This window comes from Gobius niger, assembly GCF_951799975.1.
Source record: "Gobius niger genome assembly, chromosome: 12".
Classification (NCBI taxonomy): domain Eukaryota; kingdom Metazoa; phylum Chordata; class Actinopteri; order Gobiiformes; family Gobiidae; genus Gobius; species Gobius niger.
Window position 1 is genome coordinate 24,017,453 of NC_136863.1, and position 22,552 is coordinate 24,040,004.

Here is a 22,552-nt window from a genome sequence, read left to right on the forward strand (position 1 = left end):
ATCCAACAACATGGTGTCAGCTATAGCAGTTTATTCATTTAGTTGATCCAGGTTATTAAAAAAAAAAGAAAAAAACTATCCACGGTCAATTGACAAAGCTAGAGCTGAAAAGTACAGCAGCAGGTGGTGTAACTACAATCTCATTACAGGGTCTTGTTACAACAGGAAATGTGCAAAATGTCAAATACTAGAGCTGTAGTTTAACTAAATGTCAAATTAAAGGAACGTCTTGCTCTTTTATATCGGGCTGATATTTGGGCATTTTACTATATTGGCTAAGGGACGATGTCCTGCCGCTAAAAGGTTGATATCTCCGGAACTGAAAGTGACAGAGACGTCCCGTTTTCTGCATTGGAAAGAGCTCAGTCAGAGCCTTAAAAATGACTTCCTAGGCCTCAGAGGTAAATCAGTCACAATTTTGTGCACCTATTTTATATATTTTTTGTTGCAGACTTTTGCTTATAATTTTGGAACCAAAAGGAATAGAGTCTTACCGGTTTGTTTGCTATTTGGAATCTGCTGATTTTGTCTTTCCATTGAGCATCCTCTTTTTTTTATAGATATAAATCAGCCCTATGCCCTGAATAAAAAAATTAATAAACACTGACACATCTTACAGTGTCAGTGAAGCATCATACACATGATTACATGGCGAGACATGTTTTAGAAAAATCAGCCAGAAATTCCTTAGAAAAACCCATATCGGTCGACCTCTACGAAGATTTCAACCTTTTTTTTTATTGGAATGGAATCTCTTTTCAATCAACAATACTTTGTGGTCAGCATTTTGGTCTAAACACTTTAAATGCTGGATTTGCTGTACCTCGACAGCCTCGACAGCACTTTGACTGGTCTGAATTGCCACAAAGGGAAATCAGATCCCTATGGAGCCGGACCCACCTTCTTCCATAAGTCATAGGTTGTGATTCGATGTCTGAGGTGATCTGTCTATGTGGGCAATGTGCCGATCCAGCCCCAGGTGGTCAACAGGGAATGCTGTGGATGCATTTTTACAGTTACAACGGGAACAACAAACATGCATGTATAAATCTCTTCTCTCTTGGTCACACCGTATGCACCACAAAGGCAGAAATGATTAAATCCATGGCTAATTTCATTCAAATCTTCTATAAAATGAACAATATCTATTCTTAAAAACCCTGCCTCTTTTCGCTCGTCCCATCTCTGACTGAACATCTGCCCGTAGGTTCCTGTTCATTACAAGTTTGACCCGCGTGGCCCCGCGTCTTTGTTTATGAAGTACTGTTCACTTGTCAATTAACAACATGGACAGCGCCCATAGGTGTGAACGGCGTCTTCATCGCAGCAGCGACGTGAAAGGAGCCTGCCATCTGTTGAACACGTCATTCAGATGCTACCTCCTTGTTGTTTTTATTGTGCTTTTTTTTTTCCTTCTTTTTATATTTGTCCTTGAGATTGTCTCTAAAAGCATTGCCCGCTTTCGTTGTTCATCTGTAGGTACTGCTTTCCCTTCGGACGACCAGATGGGGCCCTGAAGGCAACGCTGTCCCTACAAGAACGGGTAAAAAAAATATTAATTAAAATAAATGACAGGAAACACACAGGGCCTTTGTTCAATGGTTCGTCCCTGGGTGATACACTGATAGTCTTGACAGATAGAGAAGAGTTAGCACAAAGCCATCCCAAATCTTTTTCTTCATATAAAAGACGTCTAACTACTTCTGCATTTAACACAGTGTCCTTCATGTCCGTACTTTCTCCCAAAAACTCTGTAAAGAAATGTGTTTTTTGATCTGAAATCTCCCTGGACGCTGCCAAAGTGCTTGTGGCAAAAGTCTCTTTTGTGAACCAGGTGCATTTCGATAAACAGCTTTAAACAAGTACACACAATAGCGTGTTGAAATGACTCTCTTCACTGTTAAAAAAGTGGATAGTGTTATTTGTTTGGGTCAAAAGTATTTGGTGTGGGTAATAGACTCTGAAGCCCGGTTCATATCACACAGTGCTTTTTGGCAATGACCGAGAAGATGATGGCTAGTATTCTAACTTCCCAAACAATAGCTAAATAGTCCTTGAAGGATTTTTGGCTTGAGAATCCGAATCAATGCACATTTTTTCCGTTTCTTCAGGTGTTGATGAAGGACATCACCACTCCAGTGCCGGCAGAGGAGATGAGGAAGCTGGTGCAGAAGTGTTTGGAAAAGGCCGCTCAGATAAACTATACTCAACTAGTCGACTACGCACAGTTAAAAGGTGAATGGATGAGTTATTCACAAAATATGGACAAAAGGAAATGAACTGTCAAAAACAGATACAGTAAGTGCCCCATGGTAAAAATTAATATATGCTTGAACACTGCAAAAAATAATCTAGAAATAGAAATTCTTGAAATAAGTTAATTTGCCCCTGATTTAAGTAACTCATTTAAAAAAATCTGTCAGTGGTGCAAGTTATTTTTTACCCTTTAACTAAAAAAAAAAAAACCTCTACAACAATCTTTTTTCAAATACTTAAAGATGTGCAATGTCCTAATGCAGGAGTGTCGAAGTCGTTTGGGTCGAGGGCCGAAATTCAGCCCCCACGGCGGGTCGTGGGCCGCATATATTCTAAAGGACTGTGGCCTCATGAATAACGGCTTACACTTATTGTGCTTCGTCAGCCTGTGTCATATGTTTCTCAAAGTGCTACATGAAGTCATTAGTATTCACTCTACATTCGATGGCAGTTAGTTACTATTGTAGCCACAGCCGCCCTGGAGCAGACTGACCATCTACCACGTGGCTGTAATATGCCATTTATATCCAGATCTCTTATTATGTCAGTGCCCTCTTCTGGACACGTGTGGAATTCTTTCCTTTTTTAATTTAAGCTGCCCCCTAGTGGCTGGAGTGAGCAAACTGCTTATTTATTTAAAAATCCATAACTCTGCACAGGAATGGGCTAGAGACTTTCAATTCATGCTCCTCAAAGGGCCACATTAAATGGTCTCGGGCCTTGACCTTGACACTTGTCTCCTAATGTGCAGAATGAGCCCAGAACTATTCACCACAACTGTCCCTAAAAGCCTGCACTGTCACTCAAAAAGTGACAAATACCAAGTAGCTCCACTTAACATAGAGCCTGAAGTTGGCAGGTGGCAGTGGCAGAGTAAAAATAATGTCAACTTCAATCTAGTCCCTTTAAAGTGGATGTATCATGCAAAATAAATGTTTTGAGCTTTAAACCATAGAGATATTTACCCTGTGTCGGAGTTCACTGCATCCTTGCAGTTTTGAGTAATCCGCGGGGCGATCTTGTTTAATTTGGCAGTTTCTTCCTCTACGATGTCAGCACTTCGTTCGGTACTTCCTGGATACAATTGTGTCATTGTTAAACCCCACAACAGTCCTCCTCATTTTATCGGTTCTGAGAAACTACATCATGAATCGAAACTGAACGTTATTCTTTGAATAAAGTTAATCTTACGGCTGCCTGCAGGAGGAGCCCCAGGCAAGGTCTTCTCCAGCTCTAGCGCCTGCATTTCATTGTTACGATTTCTTTCTTTCAGAGACATGATCATCGTTCCAACTTTGTCAAATCCACATGTAATGTACTTGGATGCACACTTACAATTAAGATAAGATAAGATAATCCTTTATTGATCTCACAATGGAGAAATTCACTTGCTACATTCAGCACTTCATAAGATGACTCAGGATGTGTAAAATAGAAATGTGCACAGTTAAATAGTAAAAAAATAGAATATAAATAGAATATCAAGGCCAACTTAGGGACCATGTGTACTGCAGTTCCTTTGTTTCCCTGTGACACTGTAGGCACTCTTCCTTATGGCACGTATTGAACTATTGAAATTTACGTACACTAATTTAAAAAAACACAGAATTTTAAATGAAAAGAAAAGAGTAATTGTAAGAAAAGTCATATTTGGCTGTTTTCCTGAATCACATTGGACTGACTGCAATTTCCACACCACAACAAACAAGTCCCAAATACAAACAACTACACCAATTAAAAAGAAATCACAATCAAACGATACTGAAAAACCCCAACAATTATCAACCACTCATTCCAGCAACAAACATTTTCCCTCCAAAGCCTTTGAGTTGCCATCAATTTAACAAGAAAACGTGGCTGAATGGGCTTACAGCTTTGGTGAGTGAGGCCAAGGACACACTCTCCCGTCTTATATACATCGCATCGCGCGCTGGCCGCAGGGCATCCAGTGCTCCGAGGGGGCACCAGATTGATGCCATGTTGTGATTGAATGGCATTGTATTATTACTGCTGTTTAGCGCAGTACATGCTTTGTCATTCCTAAACCAATTGGGACTGGAGTCTGTGTCTTGCTATCGCTCTCCCTCACTTGGGACAAAGCGTGTGTTTGAGAGGCACGGGGTTTAAAAGCGCACACACAGACAGATCAGACAGAAAAGAAACCAGGGTTAGGGATTACTTGGTTGTTTTTCAAGCTGAAGAATGCCCTTCATGGCCTTGTTGTCAATAGTTTTTTAAGGCATGTCCAGTCTATTCAGTGGCTGTGTCCAAAGGAGCCCATACTTAACTGGTCAGTCAAAGGGAAGACCTCGACAGTCACATTTTTAAAATTATATTTACAGATGTTTTCTGTCTTGTTAAAGCAGTACTAAGTAACTTGTTTACCTTAATAAATCATTTCCGTAATTCCTCTGGGGGTAATACAAGTGTTGATGGGATGATCGGGATGATCGGTCTTTCATCTTCCTCTGGTGTCTCTGGCCAGAAATCCGCCCTTGCAACTTTCCTGCCTCCGGGTCGAAGCCACAATACACACTAATTGTGTATTGTGATAGGATCATGAAGAAGAAGCTAACAGGCTAACGGGTAAAGCTAACTGCGGGCTTGTGCCACTTAAACCGTGTTTACAGCCAAGTTTGAGTGAAAAAAATGATCTCCGTTGTGTAATTGTGCAACATGCTACGACACCTGCAGCGGCGCTTATGGCCTCTAGGGGCATGAGTTACTTAGTACTGCTTTAAACGTTTGAGCATAAGTTGTTTTGTTTTGTTTTTTTGTTTGTTTGTGGGATGTATTTATTTTTTTCCGTGCATTTCCGAAGGCACCAGGAGGGCCCTGCAAAAGGAATTAGCTTGTCAAGCTTGAATAATGAGCACATGTTCATTCATTCAATTTGCTACATGTCTCCAAAAGCTGGAGCTGAAAATCGATTTATTTCTTTATAATTTGTATTTCATCTTAAATTGTATTGTATGTAAAGTCTACAGTTGTTGTTGTTTTGTAAAAATGAGACTCCACAGAGTCAGACCACATGAGCTATGTAAAAGCTTTTTTTACTTTAAAAGATATATATTCAGAGAAGGTGATTATTTTTTTTTACAGCTGTCAGTCTCATTCCATTTCTCTGCACCGCTACATGCTACACTAAAGCTGCGACAGTTCCGTGCTTTCACTTTTTCCTGCATCATAGAGGTTTTATTCTAGTGTTATGTTCATGAGCAGGAGCTGTCACTGGAATACGCTGACAGAGTCTGGAATTTAGTCTATGTAATATGCTGCTCTCGGTGAGCTTCACAACCTGTAAAAAAGAGAAACATTCAAGTTTACCCATCGTATAATAAGTATCATTTTCTTTGGAAGCAGCAGTTTTTCAAAGTAGCTATGTAGATCTTATACTTACACCATATGACTTTGCAATAATGGTTATAAAAAATGTGGCTTTGTGACTTTTAAAATGCAAATGTTTTTCCAACTATTCCAACTATATAAGTTTGACGATGAGTTTTAGTTTTACACCAAGTAAGTGACAATTTAATGAAGAAAATAACTATTAGTAACTCTCTTTGTGTACTGCTGAATCACTCCGATCTGTATTGTGTTAAATCATATTGTGTTAATGGCAAAACCTAAGGTGTCCTCCACATTTTCAAAGCCCACAATCCGACACTCGATCGGTTCTGAACAGTTCTTGGCTAAAAGTGTGTTCATCATGACGCTATGAAGTTCCACACTGAAAGTTTGTTTCTGTCATTCCCACTATGGCCTGCAGAGGTAGCTCCAGGTTAACAGCTCCAGTGTTAATATAGTAGTAGTAGTAATACATTATTTCAAATTCTAAAACGTAACATTTCAAATATATACCCAAAACGACACAACTTGCTGATGTGTTTTTGTTTCTTCTCCAGTGGACCCTCAGGCGGCTCCGGAGAAGAGGCTTGAGGACATGATGAGACTGGGAGAGCTCTGCATCGAAGTCCTGCAGCAGAATGATGAGCATCACTCTGAGGTACAGCTCACTCCCTGCACGGAAAGATGCCAGCTTAAAAAATAACAAGAAAACTTCAAATGAAAAAAAATGTAAATCTTTTTTTTCTAGCAAGAGCACTTTTACATTGGTGTGGTGTTTATTTTTGAATTATACTTTATTCATAATCTGAACGTCAATCAAAGATGCAAAACGTTGCTGAAGAAAATTGTAGTCGTCACTTTCTGCTCGTAAAAGTTTGAGATTATTGTGCTGCTCTGACATGAGCAGACGTGGCTCGATTCACTCGGGACCCGAACCCATGACTACTTTGTTCTCCGTTATTTTGGTTTGAACTCGGCGAAATGTAAAGTTTCAAAAATAGCATCCATCTGCCTAGACCCGAGATAGTAGAGACAATAAGTATAGAGGCCTCATGTCAATGATTATTATTGGTCTGTGCTGCCTGGCGATATATAACGGTAGGAAAAGCAAGGCCTTTGTCACAGAAAATCTAAATCTAAAATTGAGGGAAATTTAGATTTAAACATTCAAATATTTCTGACCCAACTTTGTAACTCCTGACCACGATAAAAGATCTCACCCCATTGTATTCAGTCATGGTTATAGTTGTTCTTGACCTTCATTATTGCTTAAAGCACTGTTCATACAAAAGTAGCTCAAAGTGCTTTACAGTTTAAAAAAAAGAAAAAAAGAAAAAAACATGACTTCTCATAAAAAAATAAAAAAGATCAATGAATAAACAGAAATAGCCATTTAAACAATTGCAAACCAATTAATACGAATAGAATAGTATTTCAGTCACCTGGTTTTATTGACACACCAAACATTTGCTTCACATCGTCAGGAATTTTAGCAGTGTAAAACTAGAGCGCAGCCTCACCATGTTTAGTCCTAACTTTGGGAACCAGCAGGGGACCACTTCTTGAGGCTCTCGGATCCTGAAACCGCTCACATGGCTCGAACACGTCAGAAATGCACCCTGGTCCTAAACTGTGAAAGGGACTTCAAGCAGAGCTGTTAAAGTCTGTTCTCCGAGCGACAGGAAGCCAGCGCAGAGACCTGAGCGCTGGACTAATATGTTCATATTACCTGGTTCTGGTCAGGACTCGAGCAGCAGTGCTTTACATGTACTACAGTTGTTTTACAGACCGTTTAGAGGATATTATCCGAGTAAAATGGCTTGAAATGTGCTTGAATGAATGCTGATTTTGAATCTTGAAATAAGATTGCTAATGGTACAAGCATTCACTCACTTACAATAAGACAATTAACTTGAATGCTTAAAATAAGACAAAAAAGAGACAAAAAGTCAAAGACAAGAAAAATCTGTCTTGTTCCATTGGCAATAATAAAGTCCAACTCCAAACCTACTCCAAATCAGAACATATTCCGATAATTCAAACACCAACACAAGTCATTTTTGTCTAAGATCCAGTGAGATGGCCCTTACAGTCGTCTAACTTGCTAGGGACACTGCATGGAGTAGTCCAAGTCCGGTTTGACACTATTCAATCCTTCCACTGATTTATCCTGATTTTGAAAGCTACAGCCTCATATAAGCATCACAATTCCCCATTGGAACAAACGTACAACAACCAAGAGCTTGAGGCATCAGCAGAGTCGGGCCTTGTTGGAGAGCAAAGCAAGAGACCAATGGTGACCCTGTCCCTGACGGGGCTACAAACATCTCTGCAGCTTTCCATTTTGTGACCACAGTATCAAAAGCTCAGGAGAACTACACGAATGAAACCCCGCTCAAAGCACAATAAAACAATAATTGGTTTCTGCCATATCCTAGTCCATCAAACATTTCTCGTTGTCAGGTGCCGGCCCATGTTGAACTGAAATTCCATCTTTCATAAGATCATGTTGAGCTCACATCTGAAGAGCATGGAATCTGTACTCAAAAATGCTATGTCAAAACTATGTGAGTTAAGTAAGAGTAAAGGTTCGCAACTGCCAGTAAGCTCAGTGGTGAGAGTAACATGCTGCAACTCATGGCTAAAACATCTTCAAATAAAATGAAAGGAATAAGTACACGCTCTGTGCTAACCCTGAAGCATCCATGCAGGTTCCGTAGCAACAAAAGCCTTCAAAAAAGGGTCACCAAGCTTCGTCTAGATGGCGGCTGCTTTTGACCTGATGGGGGGGGAAAGTGTCTATTCATAGTTCCCGTCTTTCTCTTGCCAGTTTAAAGGAAAAGAAAGCCCAAAAACACATTTCCCAGGAGTTCAGTGATCACTCCCGGCATCACTGCCCTTGTTCCTCCATCTCTGCAGCGTCGGTAACTTCTGCTACGTACACACCGCCCACGGCCCATATGCTCCTGCCCGTCTCCCTGAGTAAAACTGATCAATCAAAGGTGTTGAGATGCGCATGTCTCGGCCACACATGTCACTCAAGCATCTGTTTCCAGGGCTAATTATAGTGCGTTATACTGTCACTGCTAACATTACCGCTGCAGACGTGAGCGTGACGGTAATAAAAAGGAAAAACACAAAAACAAATCTAAACTAGTTTCCCAGTCATAAGCTGTCACTTCAATTTCCAAGTGTAATTGTTTTTGCTGTTTCTTCTCAAGCTGTTGGAAATGGAAATGGAAATGGAAATAGATCAACATTTTGTAGGTATAGTACTAATGGAGAGTAGAAAGAAGTGTGTTATTCTGACTTACCTGTTAGCTTACTGTCGACTTGGAGCAGGTTATAAATAGGAAGTGCCAAACAGTCATCCTCAAATATTTATATCAACCACCAATAACTGCTCTTATTTCTCCTGTTTCTTTGTGATTTCAAACTGGGAAAGGGAAGAGAGGTGAGTTTGCTTCTATTGTGTTTGTGACATGGTGGCTTTTGCATTGACTTTGCTGCTGTGCACCTGATACACGTAATGCATGTGTTCCAGAGAGCAGCAGTATTTTATACAGTTTTATGATTACTGTGTGTGTTCCTCCACCAGTTTGTCCTTGCATGTTTTCTCACCTTGATTTTTCTAATTTGCTTTTGTCTTTTGTCTGTCACTGTATTTTTTTTCTCTCTATTGTTTTGAGTTTTAAACTTCTCATTAAGTAGTTTGTTTTTGTGGAAACTGAACAAAGCCTACTTTTAATAAATGTTCATCCAACTGGAGAGCGGCTGTAGCTAAATCTGAAGTATCTTTTCACTGGGAGACTCAAGACACATGACTTGACTCGAGTCAGACTTAGGTCGCAATTTTCAGGACTTGAGACTTACTTGACCAAAGTTCCAATAAGACTTGACTTGACTAAGGACTTGCCTTTTGTGACTTGAGAATTAACTTGAGATTTGAAGTCAGTGACTTGTTGTAACATTATGTTTATTATTTATTCGAGTTTAACTGATGAAAGACAGGATTCAGTGAGTAAATTCATCACATCTATGGTTCCAATTTATCCACATACTATAGGTTTCCCGACACTGCCCGTAGGCAGGAAAAGGCAGGAGAAAGTGTGAGTTTCTTTGAAACGAAACACTTTCAAGTAATAAATGTGCGTAGATGATGAGAAAGCAAATCCCCTTTCTCTCACAAACACACGTGCAGGCGTTCGCACAAGTTTGTACCACAAGTGGCCGTTTTACGCAGCCACACAGAGCCCTGTTAAAGCAAGACTTAAGACTGTGCCAAATGTACTTTGAGCAGGGGCGAATCTGAGCATACAGGGGCTGGGGCATTATAGGGGAACCCCTGACTCAGAAACTGTCAGAATAAGCAAAAACAAAAAAATATTAATTGGAAAAGCAGGTCATGTATAAAAGACTCTTGTTAAATCTTTTGTGAAGTAGCCCCCTGGGCCCCCCGTTTTCAAATACTGTCCTAGTATTTTAACAATGTTGGTACACAGACTGGAGCCTTCAAAACACATTTTCTTTTATTTGTGACAATTCAATATTGGCTACACTTAAAATTCAAATACGTTACATTTTCAAGTGCAAAATATCAAGGAAGTTCTTGTACATTTGCATATTTTCAATCAGGTTAAAAAGGTTAGAAAGTTAGGCATAACTCTGGCGTGTGCAACTTAAGGTGACTTGGCGACTATAGTGTTGACCCCATGACCAATTGACTTGGTCACGGGGTCAATGGACTTGAACTTACTTGGGACGTGGAAGTTTACGACTTGGATTCGACTTGGGACTTGCATTAATGACTTACTCCCACCTCTGTCTTTGATTTGATGTAATATATTGCCTGGCAAAAAGTCATTTGGCGTGTGATAAAGCAATGTGAACTTATGCATTCATAACCTTAGAATATGTTCAAGCAGAGGTTCCTAAGATGCCATTGAATTCCCCTGCACTGTTTTGGTGTGCACATCGACTCATGTGGGATGAATTTTAGATCTATAATTAATTTTTTACACGCACGCACGCACGCACACACACACACGCACGCACACACACACACATAAATGACTTCCACCTTTAATCTCAAACAACATTTTCTCCCTCCATTCCGGTAGAGAAAGTAAAAAAAAGACCCATTTTAAGCAACTCGATAGGTCGCTCTGTGAGGTCACAGTACCTGCCACCTCGTCGCTCCTGCCTCTCGTCAGATCTCATCGACACAAACGCGACCTTGGTGCGTTCAAGACCAGTTGTACTTTTCACTCCGTGGTCCTTTTGTCGTCAATAGCGCTGGTCACCCGCGCTCCTGAACTGCGAACCCAGTCCACTGCAGTGCTGCGGAGGCTGGATGCTCTTTACAATGGACATGACGGCATTGCTCAACCTGCACGTCCAGGGTTATACAGTTTATTTAAAAGGTAGCGTTTATAGTGTACTGCATCGCATTGGACCAGAGCTGCGTAGAGGAGTCCAAATATTTACTCAAGGAAAAGTTACTTTACTTTTACGTTACTTCTCAATGGAAGTAATAAAAAAAGGTAGTGACCAAACTAGTGAAAAAAAAAAGATGATTGGTGAAAATACTATTTTACGAGTTTTGAGTCGTAAAAGTCTAATGTTTTGGTGCTGATGTAATCCCATCCGATAGACGATACATACATTTACAAAGTTACTAAGTGTTATTGTTATGTTTTTAAAGATTAAAGATAACACTGGAAATTATACTGAGGTTTAATGGAGGGCTAATATGCAAATCAACTTTTTAAACCTTTTTACCATGTTGTAATGTTGTTGTTTTATATAAAGTACATTTCTGTCATTGTGTCCTTGAATTAGGCGGGTCTGTGTGAGGCTAATGCATGATTCTTGTTATGTGGAGGCTAAACAAAAATCATAGCAACTGTTTATGACAGTTGTATGTTGGTTACTATGAAGACACGAGAAAAAGACAATCGTCTGACAATTAGCTTTATTTATTATCATGCTCCTTTCACAACTCCTCTTCTCCATTGTAGGTTGTTGTCTCCTGATGTATGTCTTTCTGTGCCCATTGTCGATAGAATAATTTTGACCATTTTGCATTTAAGAGAACTTATATTTGAGCAGAATCAGCTTTGTGGTTGTATAAGTTACGCAGCGGCGGAGTGATCTGTTAGAAAATAGTCCCTCAAAAATTCATGTGATGCAAGGTCAGTTATATTCCAAAAATTATTCTATCGACACAGACATTTATATTGTTAGTCTGGCGTTATAAGTGATTTGCCTCAGGTGCACTGTGGAGCGGGTCAGACTGTTTTTAATGCAGGCTAGCTGATACCATAGACATGCACTAGCCTAGCACTAGCCTAGCACCACTCAACTCTTCAAATACAAGAACTGCATGAATTACAAAAAGAAATATCTCCATAAATCAACAAAACTCTGGATAACTAGGAAATGAGGCCCTATGTGAAAAAATCCTGAAATATCCCTTTAATATGGAGAACAGGAAGCGGGAAGCGCTCATAGCTCACCATAATCTTCATAATCTCTGGTGCACCCCTGTTTGTACGCAAGATTCCAACTTCACCTTGAGCAGCATTTTTATTGAGAATTGAACAGTTACTTTTCAGGAATCTGTTATTGTGCTGCCACACATGTAGTTTTGGTGTTGACATCTGTGGAAACCATTTTCCCTCCCCCAGACCTGTGCGTTCTTTCATACCTGATTTCCTTTCGGCAGGTACGACATAACACACAGGTCTGGCTATAAGAACATATCCACATCATTACTAGAAGACCTAATGAACCTAATGAATTGAACCCTCTCTCCCTCCTCTTTTTTCCCTCTCGCTTTCTCTCAAAGATGGTGTCACGGATGCACCAAAAGGCTCAGTGTTTGTCCAGTAACTCTCTAGTACTTTGCTTTCACTGTGCCTCTTGTCGGATGCAGCTAGACAGCACTTTCCTTGTGTATTGACAATGTTAACCCTAATCTCTTTTCTCTCTCTCTCTGTTGTTCAGGCGTTCTCGTGGTGGCCGGAGCTGATGGCGGAGCATTCCGAAGCCTTCCTTTCATTGTACAGAGCAGACATGGACTCAGCTCTGCAGGTTCAGCCCGTCGACTCCTGGAGTTGCTTCCCGCTCTTTCAACTCCACAACAACTACCTTCGCACTGACCGTAAGTCCCAAGTCAACATTTAAAGCCAATGCAGGGGAATGTTCCAGGTTGTTTGTTGCTAAAACCATTAAACACACATGCTAGCGATACCAAACATGCTCGTAATGCTCAAAAAGACGCCTACAAAGCTCTTTTAGCATTCTATGGATTTTTATGGTAAACCGAAATATGGTGGGTAAGTCTTCCTGAGCATATTTTTAAACATCATGATGTCACCGGAATACGGTGTTTCTGAAAACCTTAGAGATGTGACTTTTCACCGTGTTCAATGTATAATCTTGGTGAAAAAATCGTGGTGTTTTTTATCTATTTTGAGTTATTTCATGACTCTGATTATTGTGACTGACCTAATGTCATATCTGGCAGGAAAATAACTTTTTTTCCCACTGTCAAACTCTACAAATCATTCACTTTTATTTATATCAAATAAATAAATATTTGTTTCCTACTTTAGAACAGCATTTCTGTACGTTTTAACACTACATGATATATTTAATATTTATTGAACATGGGACAGTGATACAATGAATGGTAACCACCGGAATGCTAACACTGAACCCTGAGAATGAATGGAGAAAACAATGTTAATACAGCTAAACAACACGACTACAAAACAAAAGAAATGACCTGACCCTGACTGAGAAACCTCGACTTAGAAGTAATAAACCAATCACAAACAATGAGTGTATCTCACATTCTGCCATTGGATCAATGAAAATGTTGCTCCTGGTTTTGCATTGGTTGCTATGGGGTTAGCCGTGGCGACCAGTCACAAGATGGCCGCCAAGTTTGCCACGCCGACGAGCGTCGTGTCCAATCTAGAGTATTGTGAAATATCTTTGGGTACTGTACTGTATGCCATAAGGTTTCTCTGATAACATATATATGTATACATATATATTAGGGTTGGTCCATATCATACACGGTAATACCGGTACAGATTTTGGACACCGGTGTAAACTTTCATACCGCGGTAGATGAGATCATTTGCATGCGCAGCTCATGTCAGAACAACACGGAGATGCTGCGTTCAGAGTCACTGAAAGCAGCAGCATAAACATGACTGTGGAGGCTTCAGGGGCAGCGCTTAAAGAATCTAATCTAATCTAATGATATGAAGGAAGTTTGTTGCTTTTGTCGCTCATATTTGCGAGAAAAGGGCTCAGGATTTGCGTCTTGGATGAACTCCGGAGAGTTGTAGCGTCACCTAGCTCACTAACTAACTTTCTGGCGCTAACAACAACAAAGACAACCCGTTGAAAACGCGGTTAAAGGCTAATGATATCCTTCTCATCACAAGCGCTCACGTAAGTCTCCGGACAAGCTCATATACTAAGTACTTTCCCTGCCATCTTTCCCTCCTGCGTGTGTGTTTTGTGCGTTTGTGTGCATGACCTAAACATGTTATTGCCTGACAGTAAAAACACAAGTAAACTGCACAGAGGAGAGTGAACTTACAGGAGCATTTTACCTTTATGGAGATGAAGGTGCAAATAATTGTAGCAATATTATTTGATCTTATCTTCTGTGTTGATGAATTTAGATGAATACAGAGAATAAAATAGTTGTAAATGAATTTTTCCCATCGCTAAAGGCTTTGATTTTTATGTATTTGGCCGGGTGTAAATTATATCGCCAAATATACCGCTATCGATATATTTCATTTTCATACCGTGATATACATTTTTGGCCATATGTGTGTGTTATGGCCTACTGGAAATATCTCCACAAATGAGCAGAGAATCTTGTTAAAAGACTGCCTTTGAATATAGCTAATTGTGTACTCGACCCACCTCACACAGTGGACCCACACCTCCCACGTCACTCCATTGTGCCATGGATATTGGAGGTCAGTCATAGTCTCTGAGCTGATTCAATCTGTCTGTAGCAGTTTAATCGACTTCCTCGCTTCTCTCACAAATTTTCTGTTTGTAATTTATTGCATTGCTGGAGGCTATTGAGTTATATAGAAACGCTGCAGTTAGTGTTTGATCAAGGACATTTCCGTCTATAACCAGGGAGTTCAAACTAATGGCTGTACTTCATGAGCGGTAGAATACGTACTATGTGTGTTTATTATGGTGGTCGTGAAAGAAAGTCTATATTGGGGGTCACCGCAGCAGAAAATGATGTGCCTTTATATAACCATATCTTCCGCCGTCTCTTCTCTCCTCCTCATGTCCTCTTTCACTACATTCATACGTGTCCTCTTTGGTCTTCCTCCTTGACTTCTTCCGAATGTTTTTTTCTGCTGAGAGCAAACTGAAATGGACTGCTAAACTAATACGTTTCAGAAAGATTAAAAAAAAAAAAGCCCCGTCTAAACTCCAATCCCACAGTGTTACATAGGAGTGCATAGAATCATGGTCGGACATTTATATTATTCTGCCAGCATGAGAAGATCATCGGTGCCCCTGTCCCCTCCATTCAGGACTTATATTGGATTTATCCTACGCCCCAATCACACAGTCTGTGGGCCAAGTCCGGCCGACTGAAGGACAACTTCATTTACTAGGCTGTTAGGAAAGCTGGACACAAAAAAAAACGGTGGTCCCCAATCCAACTGTACAGTGCTGTGCGCATATTTTAAAGATGCATGGGTACTATTATTTTATTTATTATTTATTTATTACAATATTACAGAAAATGCAGCTGAAGCCAAAAAATATCCAGTAGTTTCACTTCCTGATTTTCAAGCAATATCTCACTGTAAGCTCCTCACACCTCTTGCTCCCCTTCACTGTGCAGCTGTTTTAATAAAGACAACAACAACAAAATAGACAGTGGGGCCTGTGTGGTGTGTATTGAAGCAAACTGTGTTTTTACTTTGCGATGAGCAGATTAAGCTTAGCAAGAGATGGAGGGGCGAAGAAAGTATTTCCTGGATACGTAGTAATGAGTACAACAAAATACAACAGTTTTAACAGGGATGACAACATTGTAATATAGTACAAAGCTCGTGAATTTTGCATATTTTTTGTTCACTCTCTCTATCTTTGATTTTATATATGTCTGTCCAACAGCCTTAACTGGCTCCTGGCTGCCATTTCAAGTTTCTACCATTTGAAAGCCTTAGAGCCATAACTGAACATGCAAAATGTTTGAGCCAGTTTTATTTATTTTTTACAAATGTGACAAACGTTGATTTTACTGTTTGGTTCCGTAAACAGCAGCACAATGTTTTCCCGCTTACACTTTGTACAAGAAGAGGCAGATTTCTTGGCGCTCTCCCTTCCTCCCGTCTTTGTCTCGCCGCCAGTTTGAGATTTGGCGAGAAGGAAGGCATTATTTAACGTGCACGATGCCAGGGAAGCTCTAGTACAGTAACAGACAGGCAGACAGACAGCCAGCCCAAGGCCGGTGAGGGCAAGGCAAAAAAAAAAAAAAAAAAAACACTCCGCTGCTTTGTGTGAACATGCAAATCCTGTTTTGTGGCTCATATCTTTTATATTCTTCTAATTACCCTCTTCCGCTAATGCCGTAATTATTCCAAGTGTCACAACATTAGCCGATGTGAAGTGAAGCGTGATGAGCCGATGCACCGCGCCGAAACACGGAGATGATCGTTTTGACTGCACAAATGGGGTTATTCATTACAAAGGCACAAACGTGGCAGAACGAAATCAAGACGGAAAGTGGGAAGAAATGTTACATCACCACCACAAGGCTCAGGAAATAATTAGAAACACTTTTTTTCATTGCACTGCTATGTTTTTGGCTGCACCCTATTGTGTGCATGTGTCTTTGATATTGCTCTGCTAACTGTTGTCTTTTTGAATCACTGGGTTAAGAGAAACTACATTTCGATTCTCTGCATTACATGTTGTAGAACTGGCAATAAAGGAATTGAGTTTTGACCCTGTGCTACATCTTTTCTCTGCTTTAGTTTTTATACTTTTGCTGAGCACTCTTTCTTGAGTGAAAAAGTATTTCCCTTCAGTCCATAGTTATCTTCACACAGTCTACGCCATCAATAAGAATCAGCTTCAAATCACAAACTGCACAAAATAATTACATATTCTGTAACACATCTTACCGAGTATGAACTGCCACGTCGCATTGCGTTCCCTTGACTCTCAATGGACATGAAATGATTTCCAAGTCCTGTAGGAAGTGAATTAGGCTGGGTAGTTCTGCGGGCTTTGTTGAAATGCTCACTTATTGTCCGCATGTGATGGCAAGCGGGTGCGAGGGAGGCGGTCTCACTCTCTGGAGGGCAAAAAGGCTAGTGTTAATCATGAGCAGAGCCGAGCGAGAGGAATTAAAACTAATGAAGCCCATAGAGACAGACAGGCCTGATTCATCGACAAAACACTGTCTCCAAAGAGCCAAGATGGAGGATTGTGTGTGTCCTAAAGCATCCTGGGAATTTGGAGTAGGTGGTGTCATGTGTCAGGCAGCATCCTCGACAACTGTTACTGTGTTACTGTGAGCTTTGTTCATATATTTGGACAGGTACATTCACGTTTCCATCAAATTACAGATAATCAGTGTTGGGCAAGTTTCTTTAAAATTGTAATATATTCTATATTAGTAGTTACAGCATTAAAAATGGAATATGTTTGTATTACATATTAGGGTTTCAAAAATGTAGCTGTGTTACACTACTTTGAGTTACTTTTTACTTACTTTTGGAAAAATATAAACTGCAAATAGTAGCAATGCCATCGGGCTAAAGTGCCTAGATTTCTTTTTCCTTTGCTTTCCCCAGTCTCTCGTGTTTTGTTTTGATGACACTAACCACACACAACTGCAGATCTTATACAAGAGTGTCCTACTTGATTTGGTGCTGCATTTTATTTCTTTGGTATTTTTTCGCTCGTGCTTCAATACAAACCATTTAAGTGCCCTTGTAATTCGAGTTAATTGTAATGACTAATATATTACTATATTTTAAGTAATCCGTTATATTCCTTAGTTAATTAAAAAAGTAATATATGGTATTTGTTTTATTCAAATACTCTACTAGCAAAAGCTAGAAAATAGAGCAAGGATTGCCAACCCTTTTTTTTTGCCTTTGTCAGATCATTTTCCATATAATAATACTACAAAGAGTGTCGTGTGCCTTGAGGATACTTAGGAAACTGTGGAACTATGGGTGCACTCTGGGTAAGATGGTATATCATTACTAAGGAAGAAAACGGTGCAAAGTTCTTAGTCATCCCGGTGGTTAATTCTATATTTCAGGTTTAAAAACAATGCAATTTTGTAACGATCGCTATTTGTTTATTTATTTATTGGTTTATTTGGTCGGGACAGTGCATGTTAATGAACATACGTGGGTCTCATGAAGTAAACACGCCACTGCGGATTGTAGCCATGGGCTGATTTCCATCCGTCGTCCCTCATGCGCACTCTCAAACACACTCTCATTCATCCTGGCTATTGTACATGTTTTTAGTGATAGGGGAGACCGGAGTACCCAGAGGAAACCTACTCAGACTGAGAACATACAAACTCCACACAGAAAGGCCCCGTCCAGATGGGAATCGAACCTTCTAGCTGTGAAGCACGAGCACTAACCACTGTACTATCGTGAAGCCCTGATCAGGCCGACCTGATAGAGCCGTAGTGAACAAGCGTCGATGGTGAGCTTCCAGTGATAGCAGATGATATCACTGAAGAGGGGCCCGGACATAACCTGGATCCAAACCATGTCTGGGGAATTCTACGTACAGCTCATTTACTGGTGGTCAACAGCTGGGCGCTCTTATCTCTCACATATGGCTCCCTTTAACCCTCTTTTTAAAATCAAACATGAAACTCTTTTATTAGTGAATTAACCAATATGAGACTGGCCACTCCACTTTTAATGTAATTGTATTGTACTTGATGAGTTTCATTTGTGGCTTCCTTTCATAACATAAAACATACAAAAGCAGCATCATTTTGGTCTTCTATTTTAATGATGAATACAATTATACTATTGTGCAAGTTTGTAACTGTAACAACAGCAAAGAAACTGATGAACCCTATTAATGGCCTAATAACGTTAGCGTCCTGTCTCGCCTGCAGCCCACCTGTGTAACGGTGCCTTCCACAAACACCTGCAGGACCTGTTCATGCCTCTGGTGGTGCGCTACATCGACCTTATGGAGTCATCCATCGCTCAGTCCATCCACCGCGGCTTCGAGCAGGAGACGTGGCAATCTGTCAAGTAAGAACTTCTGCACCACTGAAGTCTTGATTTAAAGGCATGCAGTCATCTAGGAAGACACATTTTCAGTTTGTGATTAAAATTCCTCTTTTTTCCGTATGTTTTGAAATAAGCTGCTGAAGAACGCAGCATCTATGTTAATTAATACTGCTTTGAATGTTTTTTTTTTCTTGGTCTTTTTTAGAATTTAAATATCTAAAATATGTCTTGTCTTTGCTTGAGATGTTTTGGTGACTGGGTAAGTAAGGTAGCTGCTTTAGAATATTTGTCTAGGGAGTTTTATATAGTGGACAAAATAAAGCACCTTTATGTGCTGTCTGAGTGCTGCCTACATCACCACCACCGTGTTTGGGGGAAAGTAACATAGTCCCATGTAAAGCTCTTTGTGACCTGCCTGTTTGTTTGTTTGTTTATTAAGATCCCCATTAGCCATTGCCCTTGACAATGGCTAGTCTTCCTGGGGTCCAGATTATAAAATCACATTTTCATACAATGATCACAGATCACAACAGCATAAAAGTATAAATACACAATTACAACATATTACATTTGTTGCAGTGGGACAACAGAGTCTTTTTAAAAATGTTTATGTCTGCGATGTTAGAAATGTCTTTAGGCAGAGAATTCCAGGATTTCATCCCTCTGAACATAACAGCCTTCTGTCCAGTCTGGGTTTTACATGATGGAAGAGTAAAATGACCGTTTACTGCGTGTCTTGTGTTAAACTTATGTATAGAACAGCTGAATACAAGTACATCATACAAAACCTTAGGGAGTTTTAACACAAGAATCTTTTTAAAGAAGCAAAGAAGGGCAAAGTGCAGTCTATTCTTCACCAATGTCCAGCCTAAAGTTTGGTGCAACCTTTGAATATTTGTATATTTTGAGCACCGTAGCGCGAGACGTGCTGCCTTATTTTGCACTAACTGTAGCTTCTCAATATCTCTTTCGGAGGCACTGGACCAAACCATTGGGCAGTAATGTAAATGGGACAGAACAATGGTCTTGATCACTAGTGAAAGAACATTTTGGCTTAAATAATTTGAGCATCTTCTGATAACCGCCAATTCTCTTCCCATGACAGCAACAGTACGATCAATATGCTTGGACCACTTCAGTCTGCTGTCCATAATAACTCCGAGAAGTTTTGTTTCTTCTACTTGAATGATCACTGTGCCATCGACTGATAGTTCTAATTGTGGTTTTTCCTTTAGTTTCCAACTAGATCCCAGTATAATGCTTTTTGTTTTGGATGTATTCAACACTAGTTTGTTTGCATGAGCCCACCTTGCGACAGACTTTAGATCGTTGTCTAAGGAGCTGGACAGAACATCAGCTGATGAAGCAGGCAGGTATATCGTGGTATCATCTGCATACATCACAGCTTTAGCATGATCCAACACCAATGGCAGGTCGTTAGTGAAGATTGAAAAAAGTAAAGGCCCTAAACAGCTGCCCTGAGGTACACCACATTGCAATCGCCTTGAGAAAGAGAAACTACCATTGTAAAAAACACATTGTTTACGATGTGAAAGATAGCTGGAAAACCACCCAATAGCATGTAATGAAAATCCATAATACTTTAATTTTTCTAGTAGCAACTCATGATCTAATAAATCAAAAGCTGAACTAAAATCTAATAAAACAGCTCCAACCAAATTGTTGTTGTCAATGGAGTGAAAGCAGTCATCTACCATCTGTGTCAGGGCAGTTGCGGTCGAGTGGCCCACACGATATGCATGTTGAAATTGTGTAAATAACTTATTATCCGTAAAGAATTGTTTTACTTGTTCAGTAACAATCTTTTCAAGAATTTTACTTAATATTGATAGCAGGCTAATTGGTCTGCAGTTTGACCCACTCAAACTTTGCGTGGTATTTTTCGGAATTGGGATCACTTTAGCAGTTTTCCATGAAACTGGGAAAATGCTTTTATTTATACTTGTATTGAAAATATGGCAAGCAGGTCCAGCTATGTAATTGCCGACTATTTTCAGGAGTTTTCCATCCAAATCATCAATACCTCCCGGCTTGGTTATATCTATAGAGTTTAAATGCATTGTCACTTGCTTCGTGTTAATTTTTTTGAATTTAAAATTTATATCGGTTTTATCTGTAACAATTTGGCTGATCTCATGAGTTTTTCTTACAGAGTTATAAATTGGTATATTTAATCGGAGTTTGTCCACCTTATCAATAAATACATTATTAAAGTAATTTGCTATTTCACTAGGTTTAGTCAAAAATGTATTTTCTGTTTCAACAAAAGCAGGTGTTCGACTGGACTGTTTTCCCAATATATTGTTAATAGTTGCCCACAATTTCTTCCCATCCTTTAAATGTTCCCGTATATTCTGTTGGAAATGTTCCTTTTTCTTTTTCCTGTTCATACTGGTCACTCTATTTCGTAGTTTACAGTATGTTTCCCAGTCCTCTTTCAGACCTGTTCTATTTGCTGTTTGTTTAGCTGTATCTCTGTCTTTCATATGGCTGCGCAGTTCTGCATCTATCCAAGATGCTCTTTTCTTTCTCACTGTACATTTTATTATAGGAGCATGTTTGCTCCTGTGAAAGGTGTAACTATTTGCAAAACAACATTTTTGAATGCTATGAAAACTTCTTAATGACGTGCAATGAGCAGGCTTTGGAGGTTTCAACAAGAGATTCAGGCAGTGCTGTGTCACTGATGCATTGAATTTCCTTATTTGCAAAGGAAAGGGCCCACATGATTTCTCTTATGCCCCCATATCTAAATGTGTCAAACGCCCGCGATGAGATGGTTTGTAGAGCATAAATTCCTGAGTATGTCAAAAAAAATACCTAGCACCTAATTTATAGATTTTTATGGTCAAACTGGATATTGTGTCATGTTAACAAATGACAATATGGCATGACACAATATTCACAATATTGATCATTATCAATAACAATGCACCTTAGTCCAAAAAGCTTTTTCTCATGACAGAACTTCCTTCCAAACCTACCCCACTCATCTGCACAATAACTCAAACACATGGCAAACCCTATAGATGGCGTCCTCTCCCTCTATCGGCAGTGTTTCCTGAATGTAGGGGCAGCAGGATGACCTCCCGCGCGATAGCTAAAGTAGCAGTTTTTATTTTTCATTTATTGAAAATAGTATTTCAACAGTATTTTCCTGTTTATGTTATATGAGGCTCATAAATCGCCGTGGGAGCTAAATAACGGCTCACGACCCAGAATGAGTTTGACACCCCAAATGCTCCTGAGTCTGAATCTATTAGCATATTTCAGCATCCATAAACTCTATAATAGAAATAGCTTTACATCCGCTTTATGTATAACCATTTGGCCAATTACAAACCAATACCATCTCTAAATGTGCCAGTCTTTGCCCTGTTTTCTGCCGTATTTGACGCCCGTTGAAGAGCACTCCTTGCCGTCGCGTAAATCTAAAGAGAACAATGAAAGACGAGGGAGCGGCGTGAACCAAACGGGGCGCCCATTACACAAAAGCCTGGCTCAATACGTTGCAAGGACAAACTCCCACAATGCACTGAGAGCCACACTCTTTAACAAGACACTGTGCAAATGAAAGGGAACACGTTGAATAGAAGCTAGCAGTGACTTTCTGTCTTTTATTGGCA

At 39.9% G+C, this 22,552-nt stretch overlaps 1 protein-coding gene across 5 annotated transcripts in view; it reads left to right on the forward strand.

The window, feature by feature from the left end:
- cadps2 (Ca++-dependent secretion activator 2) overlaps positions 1-22,552 on the forward strand; it is a 210,858-nt gene that overhangs the window by 145,375 nt on the left and 42,931 nt on the right. For all 5 annotated transcript variants that reach the window (XM_079567674.1, XM_079567670.1, XM_079567671.1 and 2 more), the window contains exons 15-19: positions 1,480-1,543; positions 2,112-2,235; positions 6,162-6,262; positions 12,613-12,769; positions 18,785-18,926. In XM_079567674.1, the coding sequence (XP_079423800.1) occupies positions 1,480-1,543; positions 2,112-2,235; positions 6,162-6,262; positions 12,613-12,769; positions 18,785-18,926 (588 nt within the window). The remainder of the gene's footprint in view (positions 1-1,479; positions 1,544-2,111; positions 2,236-6,161; positions 6,263-12,612; positions 12,770-18,784; positions 18,927-22,552) is intronic.